Here is a 12808-nt window from a genome sequence, read left to right as displayed (position 1 = left end):
GGTTCCAATAGTTACGGTACATTGAAGCACCAAGGTTTAGGCACTTAGAAAGTTCTTTTCATAATTAATATGTAATCTTTATGATAGGAACAGTAAGGTTCAAAAAATATTTGGGAATATGGCTCTTTGCTTTTTTAAATAACTCATCTGATTATTTATTTTATTGGTAATTCTTGGCAACAGAAATACAATATATAGTTTACAAAAATCCAATGCTGTAAGATTTAAAACAAAAAAATAGCACTCTGCTTTCTCACCTTTCCCAGCCTTTGATTCATAGTCTCTAGAGACAAACACTTTAAATTTTTAAAGAGCTTTTTATGATCATTATCTCATAAATTTAAACATGTTTTCTATTTCTTATTTATTTAAATATTAGACACTAATGCTTTCTAGTAGGAAAGGTGAGGATATTTTGTTCCTTTTATCCTCCTTCTCAACATAGAATCCCTATCTTCCCCCCTCCCTATAGAATAGACATGGAATCAATATTCCATTGATTTTATTTTACTGTAATTCGTGAATATTGTTTATAGACCATAAACATAAAGTTGAAAGAACTTTATGGTAGATACCCACATATACATAACCTAGATGCAAATATTAATTTTATTATAATTACTTTATGACGTCTAGCAGGTTATCCATCCATCACTCCATTTTATATTTTTAATTACTTCAGAATGAGTTGCAGATGGGGTAATTTCACCCCTAAGTACACTAGCATGCATATCACCAACTAGAGTTCATTATTTATAGTTCTTTTATGTATATAAAGTTCACAAATTCACATGCTATAAAATGTACAAATCTTAACGCTAGCATTCTATGAGTATTGAGCAGGCATTGGCAAACTTTCTCTGAAGGACCAGATAGCAAATATTTTTGGCTTTGAATGCCATATGGTCTCTGTTGCAGCTATTGAGCTCTGCTATTGTAACAGGAAAAGCTGCCTTAGACAGTACTTCAGTGTGTTCCAATAAAATTGTATCTACAAAAACAAGTGATGAGATGGATTTGTCTTACAGGATGCATGATGTTGTTTGCCATCTCCTGATTTTAACAGATGCATACATTTGTGTAAACAAAACTCTTGTCAAGATAGAGAACAGTAACACCAATAAAAAATAAATTAAAAAAATAAACAAAAATATCTAAAAAAAAAAAAAAAGATAGAGAACATTACTATCAGCCTAGAAAGTTTTCTGATGTCCTTTCCTGATTAATTCCTGCTCCTATGTGCTAGAGGCAACCACTGTTCTGATTTTTTCCAGCGTAGATTGGTTTTGCTTATATTTGAAATTTATATAAATGAAATTATACAAGATGTGCTCTTTGGTAAGACTTCATTCAGCGTAATCTTTGAGACTCATCCACATTGTTTCATATACCAGTAATTTGCTGGGTCAAATTCTATGGTATGAATATGCCTCACTATCCATTTTCTTGTTGGTGATTACCTGGACTGTTTCCAGTTTTTGACTATTAAGAATATTTTGGTTACTACAAACATTCTTAAATCTTTTTGTGGACATACTTTGATTTGTCTTGTATAAGTACCTGGATATCAAATTACTCTATTATAGGATAGGTGTGTGGTTGGTTTTATAGGTAACATTCAGAACTTTTTCCAAGGGGTTGTACCTTTTTGCACACCCACCAACAATGTGTTAGCAATCTGGTTGCTCTATGTTCTATCCAACATTGGTGTGTCAGTCTTTTTAATTTTAGCCATTCTGGTGGGTGTGTAAGATTTTTCATTTTGGTTTTAATTTGCATTTTCCTGATGACTAATGATGTTGAGCACTTTTTCATGTGCTTATTAGCTTTTTGTATATTTTCATTGGGAGGGTTTCTTTTTCTTTATTGGGAGGGTTTCTGATTATATTTTATTTTATATAGAGCTTCTGTTTTTCTTGGAGTTTATAATTTAACTGGCTTGGCTTTTTCAGTTTGCTTTTATCTTATATGTACCTATCACTAAGTTATCTCCAAAGCTTTGAACATAGTTCCAAAACTCTTTCAAATAAGTTTAAACACATCAGGTAGTTTAGCTATTAAAAGGTTTTATGGAGATGCCTAGGTGGCTCAGCGGTTGAGCATCTGCTTTTGGCTTAGGGCATGATCCCACGGTCCCAGGATTGAGTCCCACATCAGGCTCCCTGCGTGTAGCCTGCTTTTCCTTCTCCCCCTCTCTCTCTGTGTCTCTCATGAGTGAATAAATAAAATCTTTTTTTTTTAAAAAGGTTTTACGTACATACAGAGTCTACTCTAAGTTGACCATTGTCTTTAAAACTTTATAGTATTTTTTAAATTAACAAAAAATGTTTTAATTGGCAATATATTCAAGTGTTATCCATGTTTCTTTCTGTAATTTGTGCCCTTAAAATTTAAGGAATCATTCTTACCTCAAGGTCAAAAACATTATTCTTTTATATTTTCTAAAGTTTAAAAGGTTTGCCTTTCAGTTTAAATATTTGAGATAACAAAAAAGATTGTCAAATCTGATTCATAAGAATCAGAAGTCTTGCCCTGTTTCATGGTTTAATAATTTAAATGGTTTAACTAATCATGAGGCATAGGTGAAACATGAAGTGTGGGATTGTAAGTACTGTTTCAGCTCAGTGTTCTCTTGCCTCATTAGAATGTATTCTGGCCCAGACTTAATCTGCAGGTTTCTAAATGATGTATGTGAACTGAAGAGAACTGTGTAAATATCTCCATGTTAATACTCTTAACAGTTATATAACTTAAATAACATTTTCCAAAAAGCCATGGCATAAATTTGTAGAATCTTAGCTTATTTACTTTAGTTGTAAACAGACTAGGTACATCCTGCTAAAAAACCTTTCATAGATGAGAACTCTGCCACTAGCAAACACCATTGGTATTTCTCCCTGGGGATCTGTCATTACCCTTTTATAAGATGATTTGACCAAGTCTTTTATTCCTTTTATCAGTGTTTAATGGGGTAACATAGGGATTCCATTTCTTTTTTTGTGTGAATAACTATATTGTTTCCATATATGCAATACATCTGTTTGAATTCTTTATATAGTTTCTCTTTGGTCTATATGTCTATTTTTGTACCTCTAAGTTTAAGATTTTTAAATAAAATATTTGACATAAATTATCTTATTTAAAAATTGCCTATAAAATTGTCAAAATAATCTGGTCTTGTCTATATTCAATTTAATAGACTGAACCTCCACTGAATACTCCAGAAAACAGGGAATATACTGCTGAAATAATGTTTGAGTCCTTCAATGTTCCAGGCTTGTACATTGCTGTGCAGGTAAGCAAGTTCATAAGTCAAGATAAGCTTGACTCTTGAATTTTTATCTGGTTTAATTCACTCTTAAAAATACATATATTTTTTATAACCTTGTGGCATATCATAGCTCTCTCCTGAATCAATAATTTAGAAATCATAAGAAATAGAGTTAGTCAGCAAAAGAGAAATGTTGAAGGAAGTAAATTAATGATCTTTAGATAATTCAAGGCTTCTCATGGGACAGAAATAGGAAAGTAAGATTTATCGAGTGTTTCTTCTAGGTCAAGAATTTTATATACATATTCATTTATCCTTGAAACATTCGTTGTGTCCTTATTTCATAGTTTGTTTTGATTGACTTACTACTAGGTATATTTGACCACCTTCTCCTTTGTGCCTCTCTGTATTCTGTATATCATAATTCCCTGTACTGTTTTTCGAACATTTACTTTGTAAATGTATCTTCATGGACTGGCTTCTCTGCCACTTCCCAGGATCACAACTCAGCTCTTATTTTTTCAACCTGTAGGGAATGTGATGCCTAGCATCTCACAAATGCTTAATATGTTTGTAAACTATTGTATAGTTCTCTTAGGTAACAATGATTATGGTGTGTGATTCTGTGTTAAAAAAAGGAGGATGGCCTAGATAACTTTCTAGGTCCCTTTCAGCTATTATATTGCAAGTAGGTAAAATAAAGCCAGTTTAGCTCTGTTTTTAATTATTGGCTATGTATCTTGTTTGATGCTTGGATTGTATGAAATTCAGTTTTTAAAAAATGGGCTAGCTGTGTTAAGTTGTAAATTTAAAAGAATTATACTTTATTGCCCATGCCAATATTTTTCATAGAAAAATATAATTTCACCAACTTCGTTTCCCAACTAAATAGTAATATTTAGAAGTGTATAATGGCTTTTTTGGTGGTTAAATAACTTGTTATATATTCCTGAATGCATGTCGCATTGAGAAAATTTGGAACTAATCTCATGATAGAGATACTTGTTTATAGCTATCTGTCTATAGAGTAACTGGTGATTGGGTGTTTGTATTTCTTTACCTTACTTACACTTTATTTTGTGGTTTGTATACAGCCTAGCCCATATTAGCATAGAGTCCTGGCATTCTTAGTATTGTCATACTTCATATTAGTCTTCCCCATTCTTGCCCTCGTAAAAACATGGAAAATATACAAATATGCCCCTAAAAGTAAATACAAGCTTGTAAGTTTGTCTTAAAACGATGTGAATAATTTTATTGCATAATGTAAAATAATTGTGTATTCTCTTGCCAAAGATTACTGTAGTTGACCCTTGAACAACACAGGTTTGAACTGCTTAGGTCCTCTTATATGTGGAGTTTTGAAAATAAATACAGTACTGTAAGTGTTTATCTTCCTTACCATTTTCTTAACATTTTTTTTTCTCTAACTTATTTTATTGTAAGAATACAGTATATGATGCAACCTAAAAAAAAATCTGTGTCATTTGTTTATTGGTATGGCTTCTGGTCAACAGTACACTACAGTTTTGGGGAGTTAGAAGTTATACTTGGATTTTTAATTGCTTGTGTTGGAGGGATCAGTGCCCCTAACCCTGTTGGTGTTAAAATTTAAATACTCCATTGAAATTTTTTTCTATTAACTTTTTGTGCTTGTTTTTATTTTCTTGCCTGTCATATTTCTTTTTGTCTAAGGCTGTTCTTGCCTTAGCTGCATCTTGGACCTCAAGACAAGTAGGAGAACGGACATTGACCGGTACAGTAATAGACAGTGGAGATGGTGTCACTCATGTCATTCCTGTGGTAAGGATATTTTAAAATTACCACACAATCCTAACATATAACAAATCGGTGAATTGGATATTCCTATGTTTTGTTTTCTTTTCCTTCTCTACTTTCTTTTAAATTAATGGAGTATTTTTTTACAATTCTACTTTAGTAGACTTATTAGCTATGTTCTACTTCTTTGTTACTGTCATTTGCTTATTTTTTGGTGGTTGCTTTAGGGTCTATATAATAAACATCTCTAACTTATCTAATCACAAATAATGTTCTATTTTATGAATAGGAATTGTACAACGTACTTCTGCACTGTAGTTGTCACTATTTTACTTCTACATGTTATAAACTTTATAGTATGTTATTAATTTGTTTCATTTTAAGTGGTTTTAGTTCTCTTAGGGCTGGTATAACAAAATACTGCAGACTGAGTGGCTCAAACAATAGAAAATTAATTTTTTCACAGATGGAGGCAATAAAATCTGAGATGAAGGTGTTGGCAGGGTTGATTATCTAGATGGTCTAATTTTTTCCATTTGTCTGCACATAGTCGTCTTGTGTGTCTGTGTCCCAATCTTTTCTTTTAAGAACATAAGTCATATCAGATTAGGACCCACTCTAATCATCTCATTTTAACTTACCTCTTTAAAGTTTCTGTCTCCAAATACAATCACATTGTGAAGTATTGGGGGATAGCACTTCAACATAAGAATTTTGGGAGAGGTAGGACTTGTCAACTGAGACCAAATCATCATCATTTAAAGAGATTTTGAAAAAGATAAATTTTTTTGTATATATACACTTAACATTTCCAGTGCTTATTTCCTTTGGAAGGTCCAGATTTCCATCTAGCATCATTTTCTTTCTGCCAGAATGATGGCCTTGAGCACTGCCTTAAAAAAGGGGGGGGGAGTGGTGGATTCAATTAATTAATTAATTAATTAATTAATTTTAGAGAGCATGTGGGGGTTGAGGGGGAGGGAGAGAGATGGCCAAGCAGACTCCCACTGAGCCTGGAGCCATCCGTATGGGACCAGTCCTGCAACCCTGAGACCATGACCTGAGCTGAAATCCTGAGCCACCCAGGTGCCCCTGGCCTTTAGCATATATTAGTGTACTGGTCTACTGATTGTGAACTCTTGGATCTTATTTTCATTCTTTGAAAAGGTATTTTACGTTCATTTTTGAAAGGTATTTTTACTTGGTGTAGAATTTTATATGTTGATAGTTTTTTCCTGTTAGTATTTTAAAGATGGACTTCTACTGTCTTTTGGCCTACATTGTTTCTGAAAATAAGTCTGTTGCCAGTGCTATGCTTGTTTCTTTGTGCTATTTCTTGTCTAGCTGTTTTCAAGATTGTGATGTACCTAAATGTGTTCTTTCCTTCCCCCTTCCATTTCTTCTTGGATTTGTTGAGCTTCTTGAATTTATAGCTTTGTAGTTTTTATCATACCTGAAAAGTTTTTCCTGTATTATTTCTAAACATTTTTTTCCCTTCTTTTCCTCCTTATCCTTAGGTACTCCAGTTACATGTCTCTTAAGCTGCATGAAGTTGTCTTACAGTTTTACTAATGCTCTGTTCATTTTTTTCCTGATCTTTTCTTTTTCTGTATCATTTTGAATAGTTCTTTGTCTTCAAGTTCACTTTTTTCTTTATTCTATAATGACATTTACGGTATTTTTTATTTCAGATATTTTATTTTTCTCTAGAGAAGTTTTCTTTGGGTCTTTTTTATGTCTTCCTTTCTCTCTGGCTCACATTTCCATTGATCTTCATCATGTGGAACATATAGTAGTTGTTTTAATGTCCTTGTCTACTAATGCTATTATCTTTGATATTTCTGTTTCTTTCTCTTGATTTTTCCCCCCAGTCAAGGGTTATTTTCTAGTTTCTTTGCTTGCTTATAATTTTTCATTGGGTACTATATGTTCACATTGTTATGTCCTAGATGTGGGGACTTTTAAAAATCTTTTCTGAGGGTCCCCCCCGCCCCCCCCGGGACATAGTTATTAGGAGTCCATTTGATCCTTTCAGGGGCTCCTTTTAACTGTTATTGAACAAATCCAGAACAATCTTCTGTTTGGTTCTACTTTGTATCCACTCTTGAGGAAATACTCTTCTGGGGATTTTACTCAGTGCCATGTGTTTGAGGTCTTTAAACTCTGGCTAAATGAGAACGTAAACTATTCCCAGCTGTGTGTAAGCTTGGGGATTATTTTTGTTCCTACCTTTCCAGAGGTTCTTCCTCTGGCCTTGATGGTTTCCTAACATGAATGTATGATTACTAGTCAGCTAAGGTGTTACTTTGTACATCTCAGAGCTCTGTGTCAACTGCAGCTCTTTCAGCCATTTTGACTTCCCTGAAATCTAAATTCTGTACCCTCAACTTAATGAAACTATTTGACTCTTCTTGGGCTCACTCTCCTGTTATCACTGTCTGGGAACTCTTCCTAGGCAAATGAGATGGGATGTTTATAGCACTCATCTTATTTGTTTTCCCTTCTCATTGGGAACTTTGCCCTAGTCTGTCTGCCTGTTTAGAGTCTGAAAACTATTTCATTTACTTTGTCCTGTTTTTAAATTTAAGGTGAGAGGATATATATCCAATCCCTAATACTCTGTCATGGATGGATGAGGACATTCTTAATATTCTTCGTTAATGAAATTTAATTTTGTTACATTGTATTTTGTACTTCTGACTCCTGTCAGTACTTTTATGAATTCATTGTATAGAATTTAATTATTTGACATTATGGTACTGCATAGAATGCTTCATTCTTGTGAAATTGCTGCCTACTTCATTAGGAAAAATGAGTTGGTGGATTAATGGTCAAATTTCCTCCAATGCTACCTAAATTGTTTACTGAAGTAATAAAAGATTTTAAAATAATTTCCTATCTGGTCTGCTGTCAAAACATTTAAAACTTCTGAAACTCATTATTTCCATGTTCAGTCATTTCAGGCTTACTTAGAAACTCTTACCAGTAAAAGAATAAGTTGCTGGCCATTCTTGTTCATAATATCTGTACAGTATTACAAATTCTACAATACAGTATTTTGAGGAATAAAGACTAGAAGAATTTTCCTGGGATAAAGCAATACTTGGAAACATAAACACACTAATGAGAAATTAATAGCTATTTAGGTTAATTTTGAAATCCTTGAAAGTTAATTTACCAATTTTCTTTTTTTTTTTTATCTAGGCTGAAGGGTATGTGATTGGCAGCTGTATTAAGCACATTCCGATTGCAGGACGAGATATAACATATTTTATTCAGCAGTTGCTGAGAGACCGAGAAGTAGGAATCCCTCCAGAACAATCCTTGGAAACTGCTAAGGCTGTAAAGGTAAAAAGTAATGAGAGAGTAACTCAGTTAGAAATTAAAATCAAATTTACAACATTAACATGAAAAACTCTCAGGTTAACAATAGTACTTAAACCCTTTGTTTAGCCAGTTATAGATTATTACTCTTAGTTATATATATGTTTTCTCTGTATTTCTTATAAGGAAGTTTTCCAGGATTATCAACCCTGTGTCTGTTATCTCCACATTTCACATTTGAATCAAGAAATGATACCAACTGAGTTTAACTTATATTTTTGTGATTTTTTTTCCCTATAGTACAAATAATTAGTTCACTTCAGAGTCCTTGTATCTCGATTTCTTCATTGGATTCTTTATAGTAATCCTAACGTTTTTAAATCTGTAACAATTGGGCAGCCTGGGTGGCTCAGCGGTTCAGCGCCGCCTTCAGCCCAGGGTATGATCCTGGAGACCCAGGATTGAATCCCACGTTGGGCTCCCTGCCTGGAGTCTGTTTCTCCCTCCTCCTGTGTCTCTGCCTATCTCTCTCTCTGTGTCTCTCATGAATAAATAAATAAAATCTTAAAAAAAAAATCTGTTAAAATTTCTTAATATATATAATTATTTCATTTCACTGTAGAATAGAAGTGCTGTGTTTGGCTCAAGTGATATGGTAAATAGAAGAAAAATGTGAAAGCTATTTAAGATAATTTAATAATTTGTATAAAAGTCTCTGTTAGATCAGCGCTTCATGTAAGCTGTCAAAATACTTAGCATTACTTTTTAAATTTATCATTTACCAACATACCTAAAAAAATTTCAGTGGGTTTCTCAATATGTTTTCAGTATGTGAAAGCAAAACTGCCCCAGCAAAAATAACTTTATTTATTTGTCTATCTTTGCCTGATTATAGAGTTTCTTTCCCTCTTAAAGATTAGGAATGAAAAGGAACTCACAACTTCCTAATAGTAAAGGGATTACAAAATGGCTGCCAAAACCCACCCAAGGGGTGGCATCAAAATTAAATCTGTAAAAAATTAACATGAACGTTACTGTTTCAACATCTTTGGGAAGCCTGTGGAGTTTAAAAAACAAAAGCACCAAGGTTTCGAATCTGTTTTAGAGAATACTGATACTCAGGCTGAATGTCTTTTAAGAATTATTTCCATGAATTCCTACTTCCAAGGTTTGGAGAAAAAGGACCTACAATAACATACAAATTGTCCTTTGTTTTCCACATTTTTTTCTTTTATGTCTTTTGATTATAAGTAATATTTGCATCTATTTGGATTAGAATTCTTGATATACAAAAATCTGTGAAATGTGTGTTTTTCTTTTAAAAAAAATGAGACTTGGATTCAGGAGTTCATAAGTTGCAAATAGAATGTTATAACCCGTGACATTTTTGAATTGAATTTTGATGAAAACTTTTATTTAGGACTTATAACCAGATATGCAACAATTTAGCATTGTAGGTGATACAGTAAAGAACAAGTTTTTATTTTCAGTCTTTTTTTTTTTTCTAATTTACATAGACCATATTCAGTTTTGTTCTAGAAAAGTTTTAAGGAATAAAGATCTATATTAATTTGTAGGTTATATTGACTATTATTTATTCTCCAATCCTGTATGTATGTTATATTTTCTCCTCTCTAGAATGCAAACTCCATTACTTAAACAGTATAAAATGCTGAATGATGTTAATGAATGTTTTCATGAAATAACCTTGAGATATAGATTGTCTCTTTAGTTGGTCAAGTCTTAATTTATATATGAAGCCAGGAATTAAGTGTAGGAGATGAGTTGTTGAGTTGTACTAACCATATGCTAATATCCTAACAAAAAATTTTCTTGAACTTAATTTCTTTACAAAGATATTTGTTCTTTTGATTCTTTTGAAAGAAAATGTATCATTCTTTTTTACTGTTCATAAAATGAGGAAATAATAACTCATTTCTTTGTTTTCCTAGGAGCGCTATAGTTATGTCTGCCCAGATTTAGTAAAAGAATTTAACAAATATGACACAGATGGATCAAAGTGGATTAAGCAATATACTGGAATCAATGCTATCTCAAAGAAAGAATTTTCTATTGATGTTGGTTATGAGAGATTCTTGGGACCCGAAATCTTTTTTCATCCAGAGGTAAAATATTTTTTTTTAAAGATGGAATTCTTTTGAAATATTCAGCAGAAATTATCAGTCATCTAGAAGAAATTTAGTAAAGAGTTAATCTTAGGGCCTTTCTTTTGTATACTAAAATGCTGTAGTGAGTTATCATTTTTAAGAGGAAATTTTGCCTATGTTGAAATAGGCTAAACAAGTTACTGTTTTTAATACATTTAGAAAACTAAAACTTGTATTTTTAATATTTGTGGCTTATGTGGGTCTTGGAAAGAGGAGAACCTTTAAAACTTATGACCATTAAAATAAAATATTTTGGGAAAAGTTTTAGAACTACCAGTGCCCCCATATAAAATGACCATTAAACCAAGAACCATTAGTTGACTATCATAACAAAATATTTACTAGTAAAATAGTTTTCTGTCTCTTTGAAATGTTAGTAACATACAGGTTTTATTATATAACAAATATGTACTTTTAATAATGAAAAATTCTTCCAATAACTTAGTATAAGAAATTTATTAATAGAATTACTAAATGCCTATTTGATTCTTTGGCATTAAAAATAGTTATTTTACAGTATTATTTAATCATTTAGCAAATAGGGATCCCTGGGTGGCGCAGCGGTTTAGCGCCTGTCTTTGGCCCAGGGCGCGATCCTGGAGACCCGGGATCGAATCCCACGTCGGGCTCCCGGTGCATGGAGCCTGCTTCTCCCTCTGCCTATGTCTCTGCCTCTCTCTCTCTCTCTCTCTCTCTCTCTCTCTGTGACTATCATAAATAAATAAGAATTAAAAAAAAAAATCATTTAGCAAATAGTAAGTGAATACAATTTTCATGGTCTGAGTTTAAGCGTGGAATATTTAAAGATGAAAAACTATTTTATATTGCTCTTACTGAGCTCAGAGAATAAGGGAGATGAGTTTCTAAACAAGTATAGTTGCTTTAATAAATGCATGGGTTTGCGAAGGGCATAGGAACAAAGAGCATCTAAATCTGCTTGGGAGAACTAGGAATATTTCTTAGAGAAGGTGACAGTTGACCAGAGACTTCAAGGGTGAATAGGTATTTGTCAGGTATGTTAGGGGAGTATATTTCTGGCAGAGCAGATAGGCTGGGTAGAAATCTGGAATAGGAGAGAGCTAAGTAATAAAATTGTAAAGGAAGGGAGCGATGGGAAATGGGTCAGATAGGTATTCATGAGGGACTACTATGCTAGAGAAAGGAGTTTACTGGATTCTGTAGTTGTGCAGAAATCTTTATTGTAAATGACAATTATGTACAGTATTAAAAAGGTCACTCTCAGTTTACTGGCTTGGATGGTTTGAAACAGGTATGAATTATGTTGGAAACAGGTGAGTTGGGGATCCCTGGGTGGCTCAGTGGTTTAGTGCCTGCCTTCGGCCCAGGGCGTGATCCTGGAGTCTCGGGATTGAGTCCCACGTTGCGCTCCCTGTGTGGAGCCTGCTTCTCCCTCTGCCTGTGTCTCTGCCTCTCTCTCTCTCTCTCATGAATAAATAAATAAAATCTTAAAAAAAAAAATAAACAGGTGAGTTTATTGCAGTTTCCAGATGAAGGATAAGTAATGTCAGCAGGTCAATTAGAATGAGAAAGAGGTAAGAGAAAAGCAGTGGAATCAACATGACTTCCTGATTAGTTAGATGTGAGAGATAAAGAAAGAATATGAAGCATCTGTGATGATTACCATATGTGTAACTTGAACAACTGGATGTTGTGCTGTCCACTGAAATTAGGAATTCTGAAGGGGAAGAATGAGGGAGATAGAAATAGATGAGTTTATTATGCATCTTTTAAAAAGTTCAAAAAATAGGAGCACCTGGGTGGCTCAGTCAGTTAAGCATCCCACCTCTTGAGTTCGGCTCAGGTTATGATCTCAGGTGGTAAGATCGAGCACTGTATTGGTCTCCACACTGTGTTTGGAACTTGTTTAAGATTCTCTCTCTTCTTCTTGCCCCCCACCTTAAAAAAAGAAATAAATAAAAATTAAAAAGTTCAAAAATGAACACTTAGCTTCTAAGGGTTTTGTATTGGATTGTGCGTACTGGAGTGAGCATAGATGTGAAGTCATCACCATATATAGGCCAAAGGAAGAGATTGGCCAGGGAGAAGATGTGGGATGAGAAGAGGAAGAATTGAGTCCTGTTGAACACCAACACTGTGGATAGAGGAGGAGGAACCCACAAAGATGATTGAAGGATACAGAAGGGGAGAAGCCAAGCCAAGGGAGCGTGCTCACACTGAGAGAAGTGAATGCTTAAGGAGGGAGGTTAAATGGTGGGAGTTGCCACATTGAGGTAATAGGGGAAAC

The 12808-nt window shown here is 33.6% G+C and overlaps 1 protein-coding gene across 1 annotated transcript in view; it reads left to right on the top strand.

The window, feature by feature from the left end:
• The window catches only part of ACTR3 (actin related protein 3), a 57952-nt gene that overhangs the window by 31465 nt on the left and 13679 nt on the right, over positions 1-12808 (top strand). Inside the window, exons 5-8 of the mRNA XM_025429970.3 lie at positions 3200-3295; positions 4967-5074; positions 8255-8398; positions 10327-10500. Coding sequence (XP_025285755.1) covers positions 3200-3295; positions 4967-5074; positions 8255-8398; positions 10327-10500 — 522 coding nt within the window. The remainder of the gene's footprint in view (positions 1-3199; positions 3296-4966; positions 5075-8254; positions 8399-10326; positions 10501-12808) is intronic.

This window comes from Canis lupus, chromosome 19, assembly GCF_003254725.2.
Source record: "Canis lupus dingo isolate Sandy chromosome 19, ASM325472v2, whole genome shotgun sequence".
Taxonomy (NCBI): Eukaryota; Metazoa; Chordata; class Mammalia; order Carnivora; family Canidae; genus Canis; species Canis lupus.
This window is presented reverse-complemented; position numbering and strand designations above follow the sequence as displayed.